Source organism: Chrysemys picta, chromosome 11 (genome assembly GCF_011386835.1).
Source record: "Chrysemys picta bellii isolate R12L10 chromosome 11, ASM1138683v2, whole genome shotgun sequence".
In the NCBI taxonomy this organism is placed as follows: Eukaryota; Metazoa; Chordata; order Testudines; family Emydidae; genus Chrysemys; species Chrysemys picta.
In genome coordinates this window covers 32402793-32422512 of record NC_088801.1, presented here as the reverse complement: position 1 = coordinate 32422512, position 19720 = coordinate 32402793, and the positions used below count along the sequence as shown (strand labels likewise).

At 39.6% G+C, this 19720-nt stretch overlaps 1 protein-coding gene across 5 annotated transcripts in view; it reads left to right on the top strand.

Moving 5' to 3' along the window:
• Positions 1–12003, top strand: part of ITGB6 (integrin subunit beta 6) — a 66577-nt gene extending 54574 nt beyond the window's left edge. For all 5 annotated transcript variants that reach the window (XM_005309421.4, XM_065560705.1, XM_024114793.3 and 2 more), the window contains 2 exons: positions 3817–3983; positions 8481–12003. In XM_005309421.4, the coding sequence (XP_005309478.1) occupies positions 3817–3983; positions 8481–8582 (269 nt within the window). In that variant the 3' untranslated portion in view covers positions 8583–12003. The remainder of the gene's footprint in view (positions 1–3816; positions 3984–8480) is intronic.
• Positions 12004–19720: the final 7717 nt, after the last annotated feature.

Here is a 19720-nt window from a genome sequence, read left to right as displayed (position 1 = left end):
TATTTATTTATTTATTTATGGTGTTATTTGTCTTTGCCTATCTTTCATTTAAAGATCCTAATCATGTGGGACATGAGAGAACACACTCCTCTTCTCAGTTACTAGATAGCACATTTCCAGGCAGTCAAATAAATTTTTGGATACACCTAGGGTTGCCAACTTTCTAATGGTACAAAACCGAACACCCCTTCCCTGTCCCTTCCCTGAGGCCCCGCCCCTCCTCAGAGGCCCCACCCCCCTCTGTCGCTCACTCTCTCCCACCCTCTCTCACTTTCACCAGGCTGGAGCAGGAGGTTGAGGTGCAGGAGGGGGGGTGAGGGCTCCGGCTGGGAGTGCGGGCTCTGGGGTGGGGGCAGGAATTATGGGTTTGTGGTGCAGGAGTGGGCTCCAGGCTGGGGTAGGGGATTGAGGTGTGGGGGGTATGGACTCTGGGCTGGGGGTAGGGCCAGAAATGTGGGGTTCAGGGTACAGGAGAGAGCTCCAGGCTGGGGCAGGTGTTTGGAGTATGGGGGGGGTGCAGACTCCGGCTGCGGGTGCAGGTGTGGGAGGGGACTCCGGGCAGGGGATTGGAGTATGGGGTCCCGGCAGCGCTTACTGCAGCTCCCAGGAAGCAGCCATCAGGTCCCTGAGACCCCTAGGCACATGGGTGGCTAGGGAGGCACCTTGCGCTGCCTTCACACCCACAGGCACTGCCCCTGCAGCTCCCATTGGTCACGGTTCCCAGTCAGCTGGGAGCTGCAGAGCCAGCACTTGGGGCGGGGGCAGCGTGCGGAGCCTCCCTGGCCACCCATGCACCAGGGAACGCAAGGATTTGGTGGCTGCTTCCGGGAGCTGCGTGGAGCTAGGGCAGCCAGGGAGCCTGCCTTAGCCCTGGGCCCCCACTGTGCCGCCAACTGGATATATAACAGCCCAGTCAGTGGTGCTGACCGGAGCTGCCAGGGTCCCATTTCGAACGGGCATTCCAGTCAAAAAGCAGATGCATGCCAACCCTAGACACACCCAGTGTCTCACTTCTAAAAGTTAGTTACATCATTAAGGAAATCACTGCACATGCTTGCTTTCCTTCTGGCAGTATAACTTGAGGTTTGGAAAATTTCTCCAGCCACTCATCATCTTTATTAATTCTGTGTGCAGTGTTTCTGCAGTATCTGTGTCAGGAATTAAAGGGATTGGACTGGAAATAATCAGCTATTCCTGTAAGAATATTATTGTTTAATAATAGTAGTGTGCTATTATATACAGTAGCTTTATACCAAAGAATGTTGAAGCAAAGCTTTACAATAAGGATGGAAGGTCTACACGTGTAAACTGCACTCCCCAGATTCAAGATCATAAAATATTTTCATAGCTGTATGATAGTCACTTTATTAAATATATTTACTGTGTTTCTTTAAAGATCAGGACTGATAGAAATAGCTTACCGCAGGCATACTGCATGCAAATGGTTTGCAGCATTCCCCACACAATTCTGACAATAAACCTAAATTCTAATCTGCTGTTCCACTTCCCGGCCTGTCTCAAGTAGAGGAACAATTATGCTATGGTTTTGTGATGTATGCAAATGTGAACTAAGATGAGAACACCATGAACGCTCAAAAGCTCATTTTCACTTATGGATCTGAAGTTCAGTCTGCATGAACAGCTAATGCCTTCATCCAGTGTTCAAACTAGACCTCTCAAAATGAGTTGCATAATAACATCAATCAAAATAGTCATGCAAAATAAAATCTGTGTAAATTATGCCACACTGAAACAAATTCTAAATGTCACCAGGCCATGGTTCAGCAGCAAATTTCATAAAATAGTAACCTTCATTGACTTTTATGAGTAATACTGGTTAATATTAAAATGATCCTTTATTTGAGAGCTGACAAAAAGAACATGCCCTCTGGGCTTTACAAACCTATTATTATGTTGAATTCTAGAAAAAAAATCTATCCCAGAATAATACTGATTTTCTATTCTAAAATGCCCATATTCGACCTAGGATTGCTAGCTAGCCTTTATAGAACCAAAAAGAAAAAAAAATTAAACCATTTAAAAAGTAGTATTCAACTTCTAGCATGGTAACAACTTACATTCATCATGGAAATGAAAGTGAAATATTTCCAAAACTGAGGTATCTAGAATACTTCTGTCTGGTTCAAAGATGTTAGTTCCTGTTTTTAAACACAGGTACCCTAACAAACTTTACAAATCCCACACCTGGACCCTCGTAATTAGCATCCAGATGTGTATAATGAACATTTATGCACTGAAGTGCCAAACTGAGCAATCAAGTGTGTTATTCCGAGTCTTACTTAGGTGCTTTTGTTTGAAAATTGGGCATCTGATTTGATGCAGTATCACCTTATCCAATACTTCAGCTTACCTTCACTCCATCTTTACTCATGAGGTTTGGTCACTGAATGGAAAGGACATGACCATTTCAGATAGGGCTGAAAGTGACATCTGTTCAGAACTCAGAACTGACTGGATTCACATGCGCAAGACCATGTCTGTATTTTTATGAGTATATTCAAATCAATGGAGCCCAAGACAAAGCACCTTCAGTGTAGTTTCTAGGGGTCTGGTCCTGCCCCACTGAAGTCAATGGATTCTAGTGGGAGCTAGGTTAGCAATACTATTTACATTATGGCAACAGACATTGGAAAACAGCGGAAGTTTTTCTATATCTCATTTAGACCTGTGTGAAGAATTTAAATTCCGTTTCGCACAGAATTTTGATATTTCAAAATTTGGCTTCACTCTGAATCAGCCCAAAACCTGAACATTTCAAAATTCTCCATGAAAGAAAATTCCAGAAAAATAATCATTTTGGATCAGTCAGAACATTTTGTTTAGACAAAATCAAAATGTTTCATTGATATTATCACTTTTAAAAAATGTTACATTACATATTGTAATATAAAGAAATCATACTGAATTTTAAAAATTCCAAACAAAAAGATTCAAAATTAAAAATTGAAATATTTCATCTTGAAAATGTTGAAATGAGACATTTCAACATTGTCTGAACGTTTTCCCTTGTTTTTTCTCCTAAATGAACTTTCTGCAAAATTGACATGATTTCCCAGCATTTCTATTTTCGACAGCTGCATTCTCTGATGGAAAATGGTTCAGTTGTAACTTTTTCCGAGCAACTCTAATCTTATTTATTTGAGTCAAATCCCAGTCCCACATCTGAGGCATTTCAAGGGGAATCTTGGGTTTTCTTGCTTTTCTTTATTTTTTAGATGCCATTTCCCCCTAGCTTCTCCATTTCACCAATGCTGTTTCCCTGTGTTAGTAGTCATCCACTAAACTGCCGACGATCTAGTCAGCATCTTTCCCTCTGCAATATGCCTGAGTGCTGTAAATCCAAGAAGTGAGATTATTGTGAGACTTCATGCTACCACTAAACCAACCACTTTTCTCATTTCTTTTGGAAAAATCACTTTTGGATTTTTATTTTTGGTGTTCCAAATTTAACTCCAGAGAATCCGTATCTAGTTAATTTTGTATTAGAGCTATGAGAAACCTCCATAGTGAATACTTTTTACTCTTGCAGTATAATCCTTCTGGGCCAGTTTCTCAAACCTTTTCGTAAGCCTGTTTTGAATTTCATGGAAACCCAAGCTAAATGGTGGCTTCAGATAAAACGATTTCAGCTGAGCTTCACTTTGAATTCCTGGGTTCGTATTCAGGGTCTGGAAAGGTACATGAACTTGAAAGAAAAGGCACATGCAACACTCAGCAAGGAAAACCAGCAGGTTCTTCTCAGCTGTTTTCAATTATACTTGTAAATAACACTCATAGCTTGCTTTGTTTCTACAGATTGCCCACAACCTCCAAACATTCCAATGATAATGTTGGGTGTTTCTCTTGCTATCCTTCTGATTGGCATTTTTCTACTTTGTATATGGAAATTGCTAGTTTCTTTTCAAGACCGAAAAGAGGTTGCCAAGTTTGAAGCAGAAAGATCAAAGGCCAAATGGCAAACGGTATGTACTTGCATTAATTTTATACAAGTCTCTATGATTTGGCTCAATGGCTCTCAAGTAATAAAGGAATTGGACAGATTTCCCAAACCATGCTTTTGTGTCAGTAGATTTTCACTATATAGCATGCTATAAATTAAAATTGTAATGGGTTTTTAGGAATGAATGAAAAATAGATGGATTTCAATATTCTTCATTTTATTTCTTCCACACACAAATATGGTGCACTGAGATGTTGGTTTTTTAACGAACAGCTGGGCATCTAATGAATAATTTTATATGCATCTATTAGTAAATAGTTTGATTAAGATTAGAGGCACAATCCTGTTCCCATAAATATCACATGTTCCTTCTGCCTGGAACTTTTGCTCTTTTGCAATAGTCTTTAAATGAAAAAGGCTGGGAAGCATATGTTCATAAGCTTTTCTAGAGAAGAGTGGAAGGGATTTTAATGTATTATGATGTATTAAATACTGATTCATTGACTAAGGCAAAGCTACACTAAGCAAAGTAGCATCATGATTGACACACTTCAGCAGGACTAGTCACTACATATTCTCCAGCATCTGAGAAAGAAACATAGGTATAATTTAACTCCAAGAATGTTTCCACAATGCCTTTGGTTAGCCAAGGCTGGTAAGAGGGAGGTGAAGGAATAGAAGAGCCATCAGGAGGGAAAATAAAGAAGCTTCTGAAGGGAAAATCAGTGAGGCCAGACAAAGGGCACTGCAAACCAGCATTAACATACCTAGTGTTAGCCCTGAAAATCCCTGGGGTTTCCCTAATTAACCACGTGGTACAGTCTGAAGTGTCTGACTACAGTAGAGCTGAATAAAATTCCACCACTCTTGCTGAAAATGGGAGAGAAGGTATTTCCAAGGCCTGTCAGCTGCCCATAGTAGGAGATGGGGAAGCCACTGCCATGCCCCAAGAAGATTGACAACAGATAAATGAAAGGTCACAGGCCTGTGGTGGGAAGACACCTCTTGGGGAAGTGGGAGGCCATCTGAGCATTCTGAGGTTTACTTGCATCTCAGGCTCAGGATCCTGAACCTCGGCTAAAAGTTTGTGTAAAAGATAAAGAAGCCTCATTTTCATCTAAAGCCTGGAACCACAGAGGTTTTCTGCATTGCTTCAGGTTTTGTTCTGAAAGGAGTGCATAGCTTTGGAGTTGACATATTGTTATATTAAAAATCCCAGGGAACCTTCTACAAGAGTTGGGGTGAAGTGAGCTGCCCAAATTCCAGTTACATTCTGCTTATCTAAATTCTTCCTGTACTCTCAGATATTGTATTCCTCACTCCTGTCTTAAACTATTTGGTGGAGTTACTGTGTACCCTTAAAGTTCTATAACAGGCAAAACCAAACTCCCAAATGTCAAGGTTCTGGATCTGAACTGTCCACATGTTCAGGGATGTTTATGTTGGGCATATTTGCCAGAACTTGGAATGGGCGACCAGGGCTGGATCACTTGATGATTACCTGTTCTGTTCTTTCCCTCTGAAGCACCTTACATTGGCCACTATCAGAAGACAGGATGTTGGGCTAGATGGACCATTGGTCTGACCCAGTATGGCTGTTCTTATGTTATGGAGCTAGGTGTAAGCTGTGAACTTTGTTCCAAGATTTAGGCTCATCTCTTAAATAGCTGATGCATTTCACCCCAGAAATGCCTGTACTACATGGGTAAGCAAAATCAGAGAGCCTGATCTTGTGAGGAGTTGAGCATCCTCAACTTCCATTGACTGTGAAGACTGAAGGCACTCAGCAGCTCACAGCATAGTTTGGAAAGCACTTTGAGCTAGATTGAGCCATTAAGCTGAGCCCAGAGCAAGGGACGGGTGCAACTGTGCCCTTCCAAGAAAAGGTCAGGCAAAGAATTATGTCTCAGAATTACAATTCCACTCCAGTTCTCCCCTTGCTCTGATGGGGAGTAAGTTACTTCACCCCTGTTTTGGAGTGCAGTTTGCTCCCCCACCCTGTGAACTCAACCAGCTATTCTGACTGGTGAGTAGCGTGGTGGACCCACTCCCTGCCCCATCCATCCCCTATCTTCCCCCCCCACACACTACTTGCTTACAGTGGAGAGTCCTGATTGATCATTCTCTGATCTCCCTCTGTAGCCAAAGCCACACTCTGTACAGCTCTACTCCCCCTTAGTTCTCTGCATGACCAAATAATGGTAATGTCAATGTTGCTATACAACAAACACTTTAACTGCCTCATTAGTACTACTTGCATATAAAAGAATAAAAGCAGCATTTTGCGAGAACATTTTTATTCAAACAGAAAACTGTTACACCTCTACCCTGCTATAACATGACCCGATATAACATGAATTCGGATATAACACGGTAAAGCAGTGCTCCGGGGGGGCGGGGCTGCGCACTCCGGCGGATCAAAGCAAGTTCGATATAATGCAGTTTCACCTATAACGCGGTAAGAGTTTTTGGCTCCCGAAGACAGCGTTATATCGGGGTAGAGGTGTACGTGACATTTCACTGTGTTGATAGCAGTAAAAATGGGTTAACCAGCAGACCTGAAAAGACATGCAATATCAACTGCAGACTAGTGAGTTGCTACAGCTTTGTTTAAACACGATTAAAAGAAGCGATGAACAAATTCATGTTAATATACATTGCATACACTAATTGGCACAAATTTGTGTTTTTATAGAAAAAAACCAGGCTTGACAAATGAGTACTATCTTTATAATTAACTGAGCAGTTTAATGGTGAATCATCCCCCTCTCCTCCCAAAGTGACTACAGAACATTTTATCTAGGATTAGCACATAATTGAAATTAAGGTGTAAACTTTGTGATTCTTTTTAAAAAAATCTAAAACAGAAAATAACATGTTGAGAATTTACATGGGTTGGTAATTAATTAAAGCCGGAACGGATATGCATTACCGAATAATACTTATCTAGCACTTTTCATTTTCAAGGCACTTCTCCATCATCATCTAACTAATCCTCAGGTAGGAAAGTATTATTAGTGCCATTTTGCTCACAGACAACTGAGGTAGTTAAGGCACTTGCTAGAGACCACAGAGGGAAACAGTATGAGAGTCAGGACACCTCGCCTCCAAGTAGCTGCATCTGACCAGAGTTCAAGTCATAATAACATTGACAAGCTGCTGAGAAAGCTGCAACCAGCCAGTTTCTGTGGGTCTAGGGTGGGCATGGGGGATTCACCCGAAGATTGTAAGAATGAGGGGAAAGTAGGGGGAAATGGAGAGAATTTGCCTAAAAATCCCCCCAAAATAATTCAGGAAACTGTACTGCAAAATATAATTATACCATCTGTGTAATTAGACACACTCTGCTTGAAGGATTCGGCAATGTGATGGGGAACATTGAGGAGTGACATTTCAGTGTCAATGCTGAAAGCAGAAATGCCATCTGAAGGCAACTTTTAGGTGCCTACGTAAGGAAGGTGGTTCAGTGAGGGACTGGCCTCAAGGGGAGAAGGAGTGCTCTAGCTCATTGTGGGTGGTAAATAACTGTGTGTTAAGAACTTGGAAAGCTTTGTAATCCTCAAGGCAAGGATAAGGATATCTGTAGTTTCAGATAGCACAAAACCGCTGATACCACTGGAAGGGATCTTATTCCACAGGTGCAGACCAGCAAAGCACACTTGCCTGAAGGGGTATTGATGCATGACTTCTGTATATAAAGTGTTTCATTCTATAATAAATGTACATGGTGTTCTTACTATCATTTTAAAACACATCTATTGCTTTTTTTACTTGGCCCATAGTTCTGAGTGCCAGAAATAATAAATCTATCATTTGATTGATTATTCATAGTTATATGTGATTACAACTGGGAAGTTTTAGACTGATCTGCCACTCTGTTACATCTGCTATCAAGGGACCAGGGGAACAACCCTTTCATCTGAGTAGCCTGCAGAGATCAAGTAGGGGAATGGTGGCAGCATAAACAATTTAAATGACCCTTTATAGAAAACACTTTTTATAGTCTTTTCCTTCTAGAACGATCCAGTCATGATGCTCTGCATGAAAATAATGTAAGAGATATGGTTAACTACATCTTTGACAACATACTGTTTGACTAGATTTGTTTTTTTAACCTGGGAGACAGGTTTGTTTGTTGTTACATTTTTCCTAGTTCTGGACTGATTTGTTATACTCTGTGTAGACTGATCATAATTATGCCATATTATGATCTTCAATGGATCTGCACATGACAAATTTACTGTGCTATATTCTGTAATGCAGCAATAAGCACATTACTTCCACATATAAGGAATAAAAGATACTACTGAGTTTGTGTGTGGTTTGCATTACCAGACTGAATCAGGTCAGGAATCATTTACATGATGGTGACCCACACTGCTCTAAAGCTGAAGAGGTAGCATTAAAGTTAATGGGCTGCATCTACACACATGTGCAAATGAGTCAATGGTCAAATGGCAGATTTAAGAAAAATTATATTTAATTTACTAGCATTTTTTCTTTTTTTTTTTCTTTTTAGGGAACAAATCCCCTGTACCGAGGCTCAACAACTACATTTAAAAATGTAACTTACAAGCACCAAGAAAAGCAAAAAGTGGACATTACTGCAGATTTCTATTAGCACTTCAGACACTGAAAAATTAGTTTTACTGACAAGAAATATAAAAGCACTATTTCGTTTTTATTTCTTTATAACTGATTACATGGATGTTTGTTAGCACATCTTAGTGATATAATTCAGCTAGAGCAAATATATTTTGTGTGTATTGAAGGTACTGTAGATAATTTTTAGTCACACAGCAGTTAACAGGAACATTACAGAGAAACACATTTAACATTCAGACCCACAAATTAGTCTTAAAGAAAAAAGCACTGAAGAGTTCTGTGGAATTTGCTCCACAAATAGAATAAAAATTCACCATCAATAAGCACATTTGGTGAGTCTACTTTATATTTGCTATTTATGGTGAATTTTACTTTACGCTGGTCACACTACAATGCCACACATATGGTGCATGCCCAAACACAATCAGTCTACGCTGTTGGCTTACATAAAATAAAAGATAGGAATTTATGGATGACAAGACTAATGCGAGCAGGGCTAGGGGGTCCTGATGCCAAACTATGGGCCTGGATAGTGATTTAATCAGAAACACCTGAATGTATAGCCTAGCTTACAGGGATCCAAAGCTTACATAAATATCTCCTCAACCTCTTTGCCTTTCCCTCTTCCTTTGCCTGTCTCCTTCCCTGCCCCTGACTCTTCTCCCTTTGGTGTTCTACCCCTTTCTTTAAGGACCCATTCTAAGGCACTGCCAAAAGTGAATCCTGTTTAAACACAGCCAGATCACTTCCTCCTCTTTCCTCTGAGTTCTAGTGGAGAGATTCTTGTACAAAAAATAAAAGTTTGTCATAGTTCAGAAAACTCAATAGAGCAGCTTTAAACCTGAAGAGGACCCTGAGGGTTCTGAAAAATCTACCTCCTGTGCAGAGATCCTACACAAGGCCTATACACCACTTAATCCTAATTAGGTTTCAAGACATGCCTAGGAGCTGCACAGGCTATTGTGCAAGCCCTTTGCATAGAAGAGAATTTCATACATGAGGCACATTTGTAATTATCATACCTATAATAGCATTGTTTTGTGGATACCACACACACAAATGATGAGATTTTTAGGTGTCCATAGCAGCAGCGTATTCTAACCTGCCAGTCCATTTATTCTAGTAAAGAAAATATATTTGGCCCTTTTTGGCAGATTTTCAAAATAAGCAGTTAGTAATTACTAATTCCACTTGCTATTCATGGCAGTGACCTTAAAAACTCAGTTTTTAACTAGAGTTGCTAACTACTTGCCATAGACCCTTAGTCAAAAATGCTGATGGCATGCACAGTACTGAAAAAAAACAGCTGATGTGATAACATGTTAATGACACTATCAAGATTTTTTTTTTGAGAGAGAGAGAAAAAAATACTGTATTGACCTAGATATTAGTTTCTTCTGAAATGTTTTAACCTTCTGGGATCCATGGTAAAAAGATTCAGAGTGCAGACTATTTTTACGACAGATACATATGCCATCTGAAAATATTTTTTAAAAAACAACATGTTAACCTATTGACAGACTACCAAAAACTATATTTTTCTCTTCATTAAACCAAAATTTTGATCTAAAAATCCTTGTAGGTGGCCATTTTGAAATAAATATTTATTCCAACAGCATGTGCAACTTCAAGCTTTTATGTCCGTACATTGCAAATACAGGATGTGGTGTGAATTGATTTAGCACGTAGCACTGAATCATACCTGTTTTTCTGGGCCTGATCCAAAGTCTACTGAAGTCAATTGGTAAGGATGGATGAGCCCTTAATGTCTGGAGAGACATAAAAACAGAAGTCCATTGCTCTGCGGTTGTCACCTCTCTCTATTTGAATTGCAGAATATCTTTTAAACAGCTTGAAATCAGTTCAAGTTGTTCTACCTCAGTAACCAGACTTTAGACTAAATTCCAACACATCAGAATGATGTATATATTGCTCTGAAACTTACAGCACATATATTTTATTTTATTTGTTAAAATCTAAACTCTTTCCCTATCTTTCCCCATAATTGCAGTGTGAAAGGCTTACTGTAAATCTAATCACTGGAACTGGAATAAGTTAATTAGGCATCTGTACTTTTCTCTATTCTTTCACAACTCATAGTGGAAGCTACGCGTATGCAGAGGGCCCAGATCTGCAGTCCTTCCATTCACTTAACTCATACTGAAGTCAGTGAAAGTTACATATAGCATGAAATCCTGCTTCCTTAACCACATGAATAGTCCCATTGAGCAAAATCATGGCTCCATTGAAGTTAATGGGAGTTTTGCCATTGACTTCAATGGGGCCAGGATTTACCCACTGACTTCAGTAGGATTATTGCACAAGTAAGGATAGCAGAATTTGGACCATGGAAAGAATGTAAAGGTAAAATAGATATTACTTCTGTGTTTGGTTTTAAAGTAAAAGTATCAAATGGGAATCATTTTTAAAAGATTAAAAAGCATCTTCCATTTGGTATCTCTAAAGTAACCAAATGCCTATTATTTTATTAAACACCTTTTAAGTTGTATTTCAGAATGGCTGACTCAATGGATCAGTAATAGCAAGAAGAGCCTTTCATCTTTAGGTCACCAGTTTATATATAGAACAGCTCTGTAGTGTTTGAATGTTGTTACCCTCTGAACACTATTCAGTGTCTCCTAATGCACAGACTGAACTACAGAACTCATTCATCCCCTGGCAGGGAGCCCTGGCAGGCCAGAGGCACATTGGCAAGGCAGTGTGGTGAAGAAGGCTGCTTGTGCTGTACCATTTCTGTGCATCAGAGCTCTCGGTCGAGCACTTTTTGCCAGAATGAAAATCAATCAACTACTTTTTATAGTAAGAATTCATCAGAACAGAGAAAATAGCCAGTTTCATGGATTATTTACTGTTATAATTAATCATGTTTATTACAATAGTGCCTAGAGATCAACCAAGAATGGGCCCCATTGTGCAAGTCACTATATGAAAGTCGCTGCCCTGAAGAGCTTACATTCTATAGGAGACCTCTCAAATACAGATCATGCTGAAAGCTATTTTTAATTAAAATATGTGCTGCAAGCTTCCCAGAGGTCATACAGCATATTATAAGATGTTGATCAGAGACCAGTGGCATTTTCCCCAACTCCAGGAGTGGGGTTTATCCTTTTAGTTGGATGGTAATATTTGTTATCTTGTAGATACTTTTAGCAAACTTTTACAACCCTTTTTTCCTTTTTCAAACTCTGAGTGTGGTGGAGGAGGAGGGGGGCGGCGGAGAGGATGGAAAAGTCTTTTTTTTGCTGTTGACATGGATGATGTTTTGACCTAAGGCTGGACCTGGAAAAAGGGCAAAACATTATTAATAGATGTACTTCTGTTCACTGAAGAGTTAAACTAAGTAAATAAAAGAATGTTCATAACATTTTTTTTTGTATTTGTGTATCTGACATACATTAAAAATGTAATTTAAGTAATTTGTCTTGCATGGATAATTTTCATTTTGATTTACAAAAATGTATATATGTACTGTGTGTCCAGATTGCATTTCCTGTGTATGGCTTTTTCAATTTCAGGAAACAACATAATACAGAAAATAGGTAATGAATCCAGGAGTCGAATGTCAGGGCAGTACTCTTTGTGCATTGTATATAGTAATGCAGAGGGCCAAATCCTGCATCTTCCTCTCTGGCTATGGGGTGCTCTGACTCACCTAAGTCAGACCAGTTCTCTCAGGGGAGAAAAGGAGGGCAGGATTTGGCGATACAGAGGGTCCACACTTCCTACAGGCTATCGAGCTGTATTCCACTATATCTCACTGACTCCCAGCATGCAGAATAAATCAGGAGAGGGCCAAGGGATCCACAAGTATATAGTTCCAGTCAACCATTTTCCCCTATAGCAGGGAGGATGGTAAGGGAGACCAATGGCAGTCTGGGCTGCTGTAGTCTTGACGTTGTAGTTGCAGTTGTGGTGGGCTCTCTGGCTTCGAGTGAGAGGATTCCTGCCCTCCAACACCCTGAGGAAATACCCAGTGTACAGCCAGGCTACTCGGACTGTAAGCTAGTTCCAGGAGTTGGGCTATGAGTTTTACCTGCTAAAAATCTGTGATATTCATCATATGTTCCTAGAGGCAAATCTCACATTGACACCAATGAGAATTGAGATAGGACTAGAGATAGGGTGACCAGACAACAAATGGGAAAATCGGGACAGGGTGGGGGGGTAATAGGAGTCTATATAAGGAAAAGACCCAAAAATCGGGACTGTCCCTATAAAATCAGGACATCTGGTCACCCTAACTAGAGACCAAGCATCAAGGAGCTGAAGTATCTGCAAGTATCCACAGACTGGGAGGAGATGTGCAGAAACAGCACTGTCCGCCTCTCCCTAAAGTCCCTCACAGACTTACAGCTCCCTGGTTTCAGAGGGAAAGGTGGGACAGGGTGGGTGGATGAAGCTGGGAGGAGTAGCTGTTCTACAAAGCATCCTCCTCCTCAAAACCCATAGAGATTTATCTCATAAGATAACACCAATCCTTATCTTACATAGAAACATCCTCTGTGATGAGAGACCTGCTGTTGGAGTGTTTGGAATCAGCCACACAATGTGATCCAAAAAGTGGAGTCCTAGGTGAATTTTTTTCCTTAATGCTGCACAGCTCTGCATGTTTGCCCTGAGTTCTGAGTACAAAGCCACACTTCCTGTATGCCGGTCAAGCCTTTTAAACCCGAACTTCCTGGCTTGTTTTACAGTAGGTGGAAGGGGAACATTGTCCGAGTGGAATGATCACACACAAGCTACATGAGTAAAACCTGAAGGAACCCATTTGTTCCTCCATTCTTCTGCAGGGAATGAGTAACTCCCACTGAATTCTCCTTCTGTAAGGAGGGAATTATTTAATCTTGAGTAAAGACTGCAAAATTGTATCCTTTTTTTTTTTTTTTTGGTTTATTTGTTGGTTCAAGTGTATTTACAGTAAATTCTTTTTTCTCTAAATCTTTTATGTGTCAGCCTGTCCTTATCTGTTGCTTCATGTCATTCGATTATTCCTAGCAACTCCCTCATGCTTCCATAATTTGGTCTGCTGAAATTCATTGTTTTTATTTAACATCTTTGTTTGCTCTGTTGTGCCCTATAGTTTATGATGTTGCTTTCTTTATGAAGTGTAATATGACTAGATGGTCTCCTGTTTGTGATCTATTTACTTTTCAAGAGGCTCTTAGGTAAATGAATAAGCTTTATGCTCAACCTGTTTTTCCAAAATATGATGTGATTATGTATGAGAGGGTTATATAGAGTGATTCCTAAAGTGCACAACATGCTTACAGCTAAGGGTCTTCCATTAATCATTATAAGAACTGTTTTACTTCTCTTTGAAGCTCTAGGGCAAAGTTCATATTTTCTATTTTATCTGTAGGGTACTTCTCCTTTTTCTGTTCTAATGAAAATTCATATATATTGTTGTCTTGTTTGTTAATATCCTGCTGTGAGGAAGAAAGCATTGCTCTATATCCTTGATAGAACTATATTGCCAGTTTATCATATTTCCCCAGTGCAAAATGAGAAAATGTCCTCTCATATTTCACAGTGGGATGTGAAAGTTGAAATTGATTTGTTTCTATAGCATGTATCTATGGTGCATAATTTATAGCGGATTCTACCTATACCAATTCTCTATAAATCTTTATTTTCTTGATTCCCAGAAAGGTCCATACTTTGAAACTTTTCTTCTCTCTTATTCATTGTGGTTCATATTGGTAAAGATTGAGAGACTATCAAGAAAAGGACAAAAATGACACATGTCTAGCATGATAAAAAGGCATGAACTTACCAGAGATTCTAGGAAGTTGAGAACTTTTTCTTTTAAATTTTGTCCCAATCTGAACTTTTATCAATAAGAATTCAGGAGAGCAAATATGAACCAGGAATTGATTTTCTCTGCAACCTTTAACTTTTCGGAGAATTATTTATACAATGGATGAATTCAAGTTTGTATTTCTAAATAAAACTAGGTAATTTAAAAACTATGGCAAGAAATGTCATTTTCAGATAGAAAAGGAGTGTGGCTTGATATTTTTTCTACAAGCTACTTGTCTGCAAAGTAACTTTTCTCGGCAATAGTTTTCTTAATAACAGCTTCCAAATTTGGGCAAACTAAGGAGTTAAATAAACCTGAGGGCTAAATGCAGAGAGAAATGGCACATACTAATTGAAATGTTAAAGATAGTTGGGCTTTACATAATAGCTCATCTTAAGGAAAATGATGCCTTCATGCTGATCTCCGTTAGATCAAAGTTACATGTGTAGGTCCGATCTTGCTCCTACCAAAACTCTCACTGACTTCAAGACTTGGCCCAAATGACTTCAGTGTCAGGATCAAAATTTCTATATAATGAACCCCAAGAGATTCTATTTCAAGCTGTAGGAGGCCCATCCAACCATTGCCAGGTCAAGTGAACATAGTATAACCATTAAATTCCTAGGAAAAAATAAAATAAAGGCATCTGAAAAGATAGAGGCAGTCAAGGAACATTTGGAATTAAGTGGGAGAAAGCCTTTTAATAAAAATAGCAGTATTTAAGGACTTTCATGCTATACTTATTTTCTCTATTTTCTGTACCATTTAGCAACAGTGTTTTCTTCTCTAACTTCTATACAGACTCCTCTATATGCCCTTTTATTTCCTTTGTTTGTTAAACTCTCCCCCACAGGTCTGTCTATACTGTGCTACCTCGGTGTTCAGGTACAGCCACCCATTACATAGACTCATAGAGCATATAGGTTCATAGGTTTTAAGGTCAGAAGTGACTATTATGATGGTTTTATTTCCATGTTATACAACAGTAGGGTGACCAGATTACATGAACAAAATATCGGGACTCATGGGGGGGTAGGTCCGGAGCGCCGCCGAAGCAAAAAATAAAACCCGAGCCAGAATGTTGGGACAAAGGGCGTCCAGACCATACATCCATTGGGACGCAGAACAAACGACTGAATATCAGGACGGTCCCGATTTTATTGGAACGTCTGGTCACCCTATACAGCAGGGTCAGACTAGATGAGCTAATGATCCCTTCTGTCCTTAAAATCTTTGAATCCATGCAGTTGTAACCCAGGCCGGCTGAGTGTGGTGCTCTGTCCCCCTCTAGTGGCACCTAGACCACCTAGAGATTGATGAGTCTGCTACAGACTTGGCTAAGAGCCGTGTGGTTTTTAGCTCATGCAGTAGAGACTTACACATTTAGCTTCAGAGGTCCCAGGTTTGATCCTGCCAGCTACAAAAATGGGGTCTATTGGCGTTACATAGTGTCTGTGCAAAGGTGCTTGAGCACCCACTCTGGGCTGTACAGAGGGTCTCTGCACCAAGGCCACACAGGCCAGCACAGAAGGCTGTAACTGGAGAAGTGCCACAGATCCAGTGGCCCCAATATCTATCACAGTTGACCTGCAGGGATTGTGGTTACTGTTCCAGGCCAGCTGGAATAGCAACCTCAAGGAGACCGCACAGCAGCTCCATTCACTGCCCGTGGGTTGTGGGGTTGGATTCCACTTCCTAGCCTCTCCAACTCCAGCTATATTGAGCTTGATTATATGGGCTTTGTACAGATGGAGTGTTTTTCCCCCCCGGAATATAGTTTTCACTATGAATAATTTGCCCACCTCTACAAGAAGCAGTTGGAAGACTGACATTGAGGGCTTGTCTACATGAGAATACTCAGGGAAGTTAAGACAAATCAGTGGAAACTGTGAAGTAAATGCACATACATTAAATAGCATTAAACCCCTCTTGGATGCTCTGATTCAGAAGTAAAATGGCCTTAGTTCGCTGTAGCTTAATCCTCCTTAAAGGCCACTTCTGAAGCTGAGTATCCATGCAGGGATTTAATGCACTTTAATTTATGCACTTTAAATTCACGCCATGAGTTGATTCAGATGAAGTCCTGAGGCCTGGTCTACACAACAAACTCTTCTTAGCATACCTATATGAGTATAGCTCCTCTAGCAAAGCCCCCTAGTGGAGACACTGCTTGTATTGAAGCAAAAGGAATTCTTCTGCCAGCATAGTTAAACCACACCCCTGTATTATATAAATTATGCTGACAGAAGGACACTTTTGCTAGTATAATTGTGTCAACACTAAGGGTTTTTGCCATCCTAGCTATGTTGGTTGGGGCGTAATTTTTTCACACTCCTATCCAAAATAGGAGTACTTGTGGCACCTTAGAGACTAACACATTTATTAGAGCATAAGCTTTCGAGGACTACAGCCCACTTCTTCGGATATACTATAGTATATGCATCCGAAGAAGTGGGCTGTAGTCCACGAAAGCTTATGCTCTAATAAATGTGTTAGTCTCTAAGGTGCCACAAGTACTCCTGTTCTTCTTTTTGCGGATACAGACTAACACGGCTGCTACTCTGAAACCTATCCAAAATAGTTATGGTGGCAAAACTTTGTAATGTAGGCCAGATCCCCATGTAGACAAGCCCCAAGAAAGAAAAAAGCTGGAAGCAGAAAACACACAAAGGTGCCTGTACAAAGTACTTGAGGAGAGCTTGTCTAGCCTCCTCTCCATCCCAAGGACCAAAGATTTGCAATTCTACATGTCTGGATTTACTGATCTAATGGCTTTGGTGCTGATAAATAATTCTCATTGATATCAAAGATTTTGGCTAAGTTTAGTGTACTATGTTCAGAGCATCTGGCCTATTATTTACAATAAATGTGTTTCTTTTTGTTGCCTGTGTGTTTATGTTTGATGACATTCTTGGCCTCATGCTAGTTGCTCAGTCAACTGATGCTATTCTCAGGAACACATCCAGCTTCCTTCATAACAAAGTCACCTAGTACGTTGAGAAGTGCTGATCTGCTCCACGCTGCCGTGATCAATGGTAGCAGATGATTGTATTTTGTGAATCAAATGAAATCTCTATTATGTCTCTACAAATGTTCATCCACAGAAAAATTGAATGTTTCCACATCCTTTCAATGTTTGAATAATGTAAATATCCATGATTCAAAATGTAGGACTCAGGGGAAAAAATTGTATCAAAAGTGGTTCTGTGCTGCCAACAATTACCTGAGGCCAGAGACTGTGTTATGAGCAATGACAAAAAGAATTTGAATTATCCAAACATGAAGACTGATCCTTCTCTTATTGAAGTCAATGGAAGTTTTTCCACTGACTTCTTCTTACTTTGTATAAATTCATGTAATTACATCAAATATGGGACCATAATCTTTTCCCTTTGGAAAATATATATTGGATTTATACCAAAAGAAAATATCAAAGAGAACACAGTATATGTTTGTATTTAATTCTACTGAATGCAAAATAAGACACGTACGGCAAAATTATTCCATCTGGAAGATCCTTGAGCTAAAACTTCTGTTTTTTGGCTGAGCTTCATGGGGACTCAGAATTTTGCAACTTTTACCAGTTATTTTCTTAACTAAAACTTATCTCAATGTGTAGATTTCGCTATGGAAGTGAATTGTAGATCAAAACTTATGATTAATGGTCAACTAACATTTAGTTCCCACATCTGGGGCTACAGTTAAGTGTTTTAGTTTTATTTGTCTGAGGTTTCTCATTCTGTCATCCTTCTGCAGAACATTTACCAAATGAGGAACAGCATTATCCAAATCAAATTGATCTCTTCTAGAAAAAATAATGCCCATAACAATATCTTTTGCAAATAAGTCATAACACATTTCAGATATACACATCTAGGTCTAGGGAGGTACAGGTGCAATGTTGTAATCAAACAATATAAATCCTAAGAGGTGGTCTAATAATAACTCACAATATAATTATACAATAAAAATTCAGCAAATTTAAAAATATCTTTCATGTAAATTATTTGAAAGTTTTTCTTTTCATTATTTGACCAGCTTTATTCAAAAATAGCCTTGTGTCTTTCTTTTTGCCACATGAACTGAAATCAAAATTCCATTATCCTCTGTCAAACCTATTTTGCTTCTTTTTCAAATGTGACAAAGCTATTTGGAGAAATTAAATCTATTTCTCTCTCTCTCTCTCTCTCTCCATGTGTATATATAGCGAGAACCAGATAACTAAAGCCGAGCTTCTGTAATTTGTAATGTAATTGTGGTAATGTTTATTTTTGTGGGGTACAGATAATTTCCTTCATTCTTAGAACTCAAAACAACATTATTTTTACTCAACTTTTTGCATGCAATTATGTGATAATTTTTGCAAATGTTAAATATTTTTTGCAGCTGCACATTAAAGTAAATACTATTTTTGATTCTAAAAAAGTCATAATTATGTGTTAGTACATGAGTAAATGCAATGGTATTGATAATTGATAACCTTATTGAGGTTGCAGGAACAAACCATCCCAATGTGTAGAAAGAATAGTAAATATGGCAGGCGACCAGCTTGGCTTAACAGTGAAATCCTTGCTGATCTTAAACACAAGAAAGAAACTTACAAGAAGTGGAAGATTGGACAAATGACCAGGGAGGAGAATAAAAATATTGCTGAGTGAAATCAGGAAGGCCAAATCACACTTGGAGTTGCAGCTAGCAAGAGATGTTAAGAGTAACAAGAAGGGTTTCTTCAGGTATGTTAGCAACATGAAGAAAGTAAAGGAAAGTGTGGGCCCCTTACTGAATGAGGGAGGCAACCTAGTGACAGAGGATGTGGAAAAAGCTAATGTACTCAATCCTTTTTTTTGCCCCTTTTTTCACGAACAAGGTCAGCTCCCAGACTGTTGCACTGAGCAGCACAGCATGGAGAGGAGGTGACCAGCCCTCTGTGGAGAAAGAAGTGGTTCAGAACTATTTAGAAAAGCTGTATGACCACAAATCCATGGGGCTAGATGCACTGCATCCGAGGGTGCTAAAGGAGTTGGCGGATGTGATTGCAGAGCCATTGGCCATTATCTTTGAAAACTCATGGCAATCGGTGGAGGTCCCAGATGACTGGAAAAAGGCTAATGTAGTGCCCATCTTTTAAAAAGGGAAGAAGGAGGATCCGGGGAACTACAGGCCAGTCAGCCTCACCTCAATCCCTGGAAAAATCATGGAGCAGGTCCTCAAGGAATCAATTCTGAAGCATTTAGAGGAGAGGAAAGTGATCAGGAACAGTCAGCATGGATTCACCAAGGGCAAGTCATGCCTGACTAACCTAATTGCCTTCTATGATGAGAAAACTGGCTCTG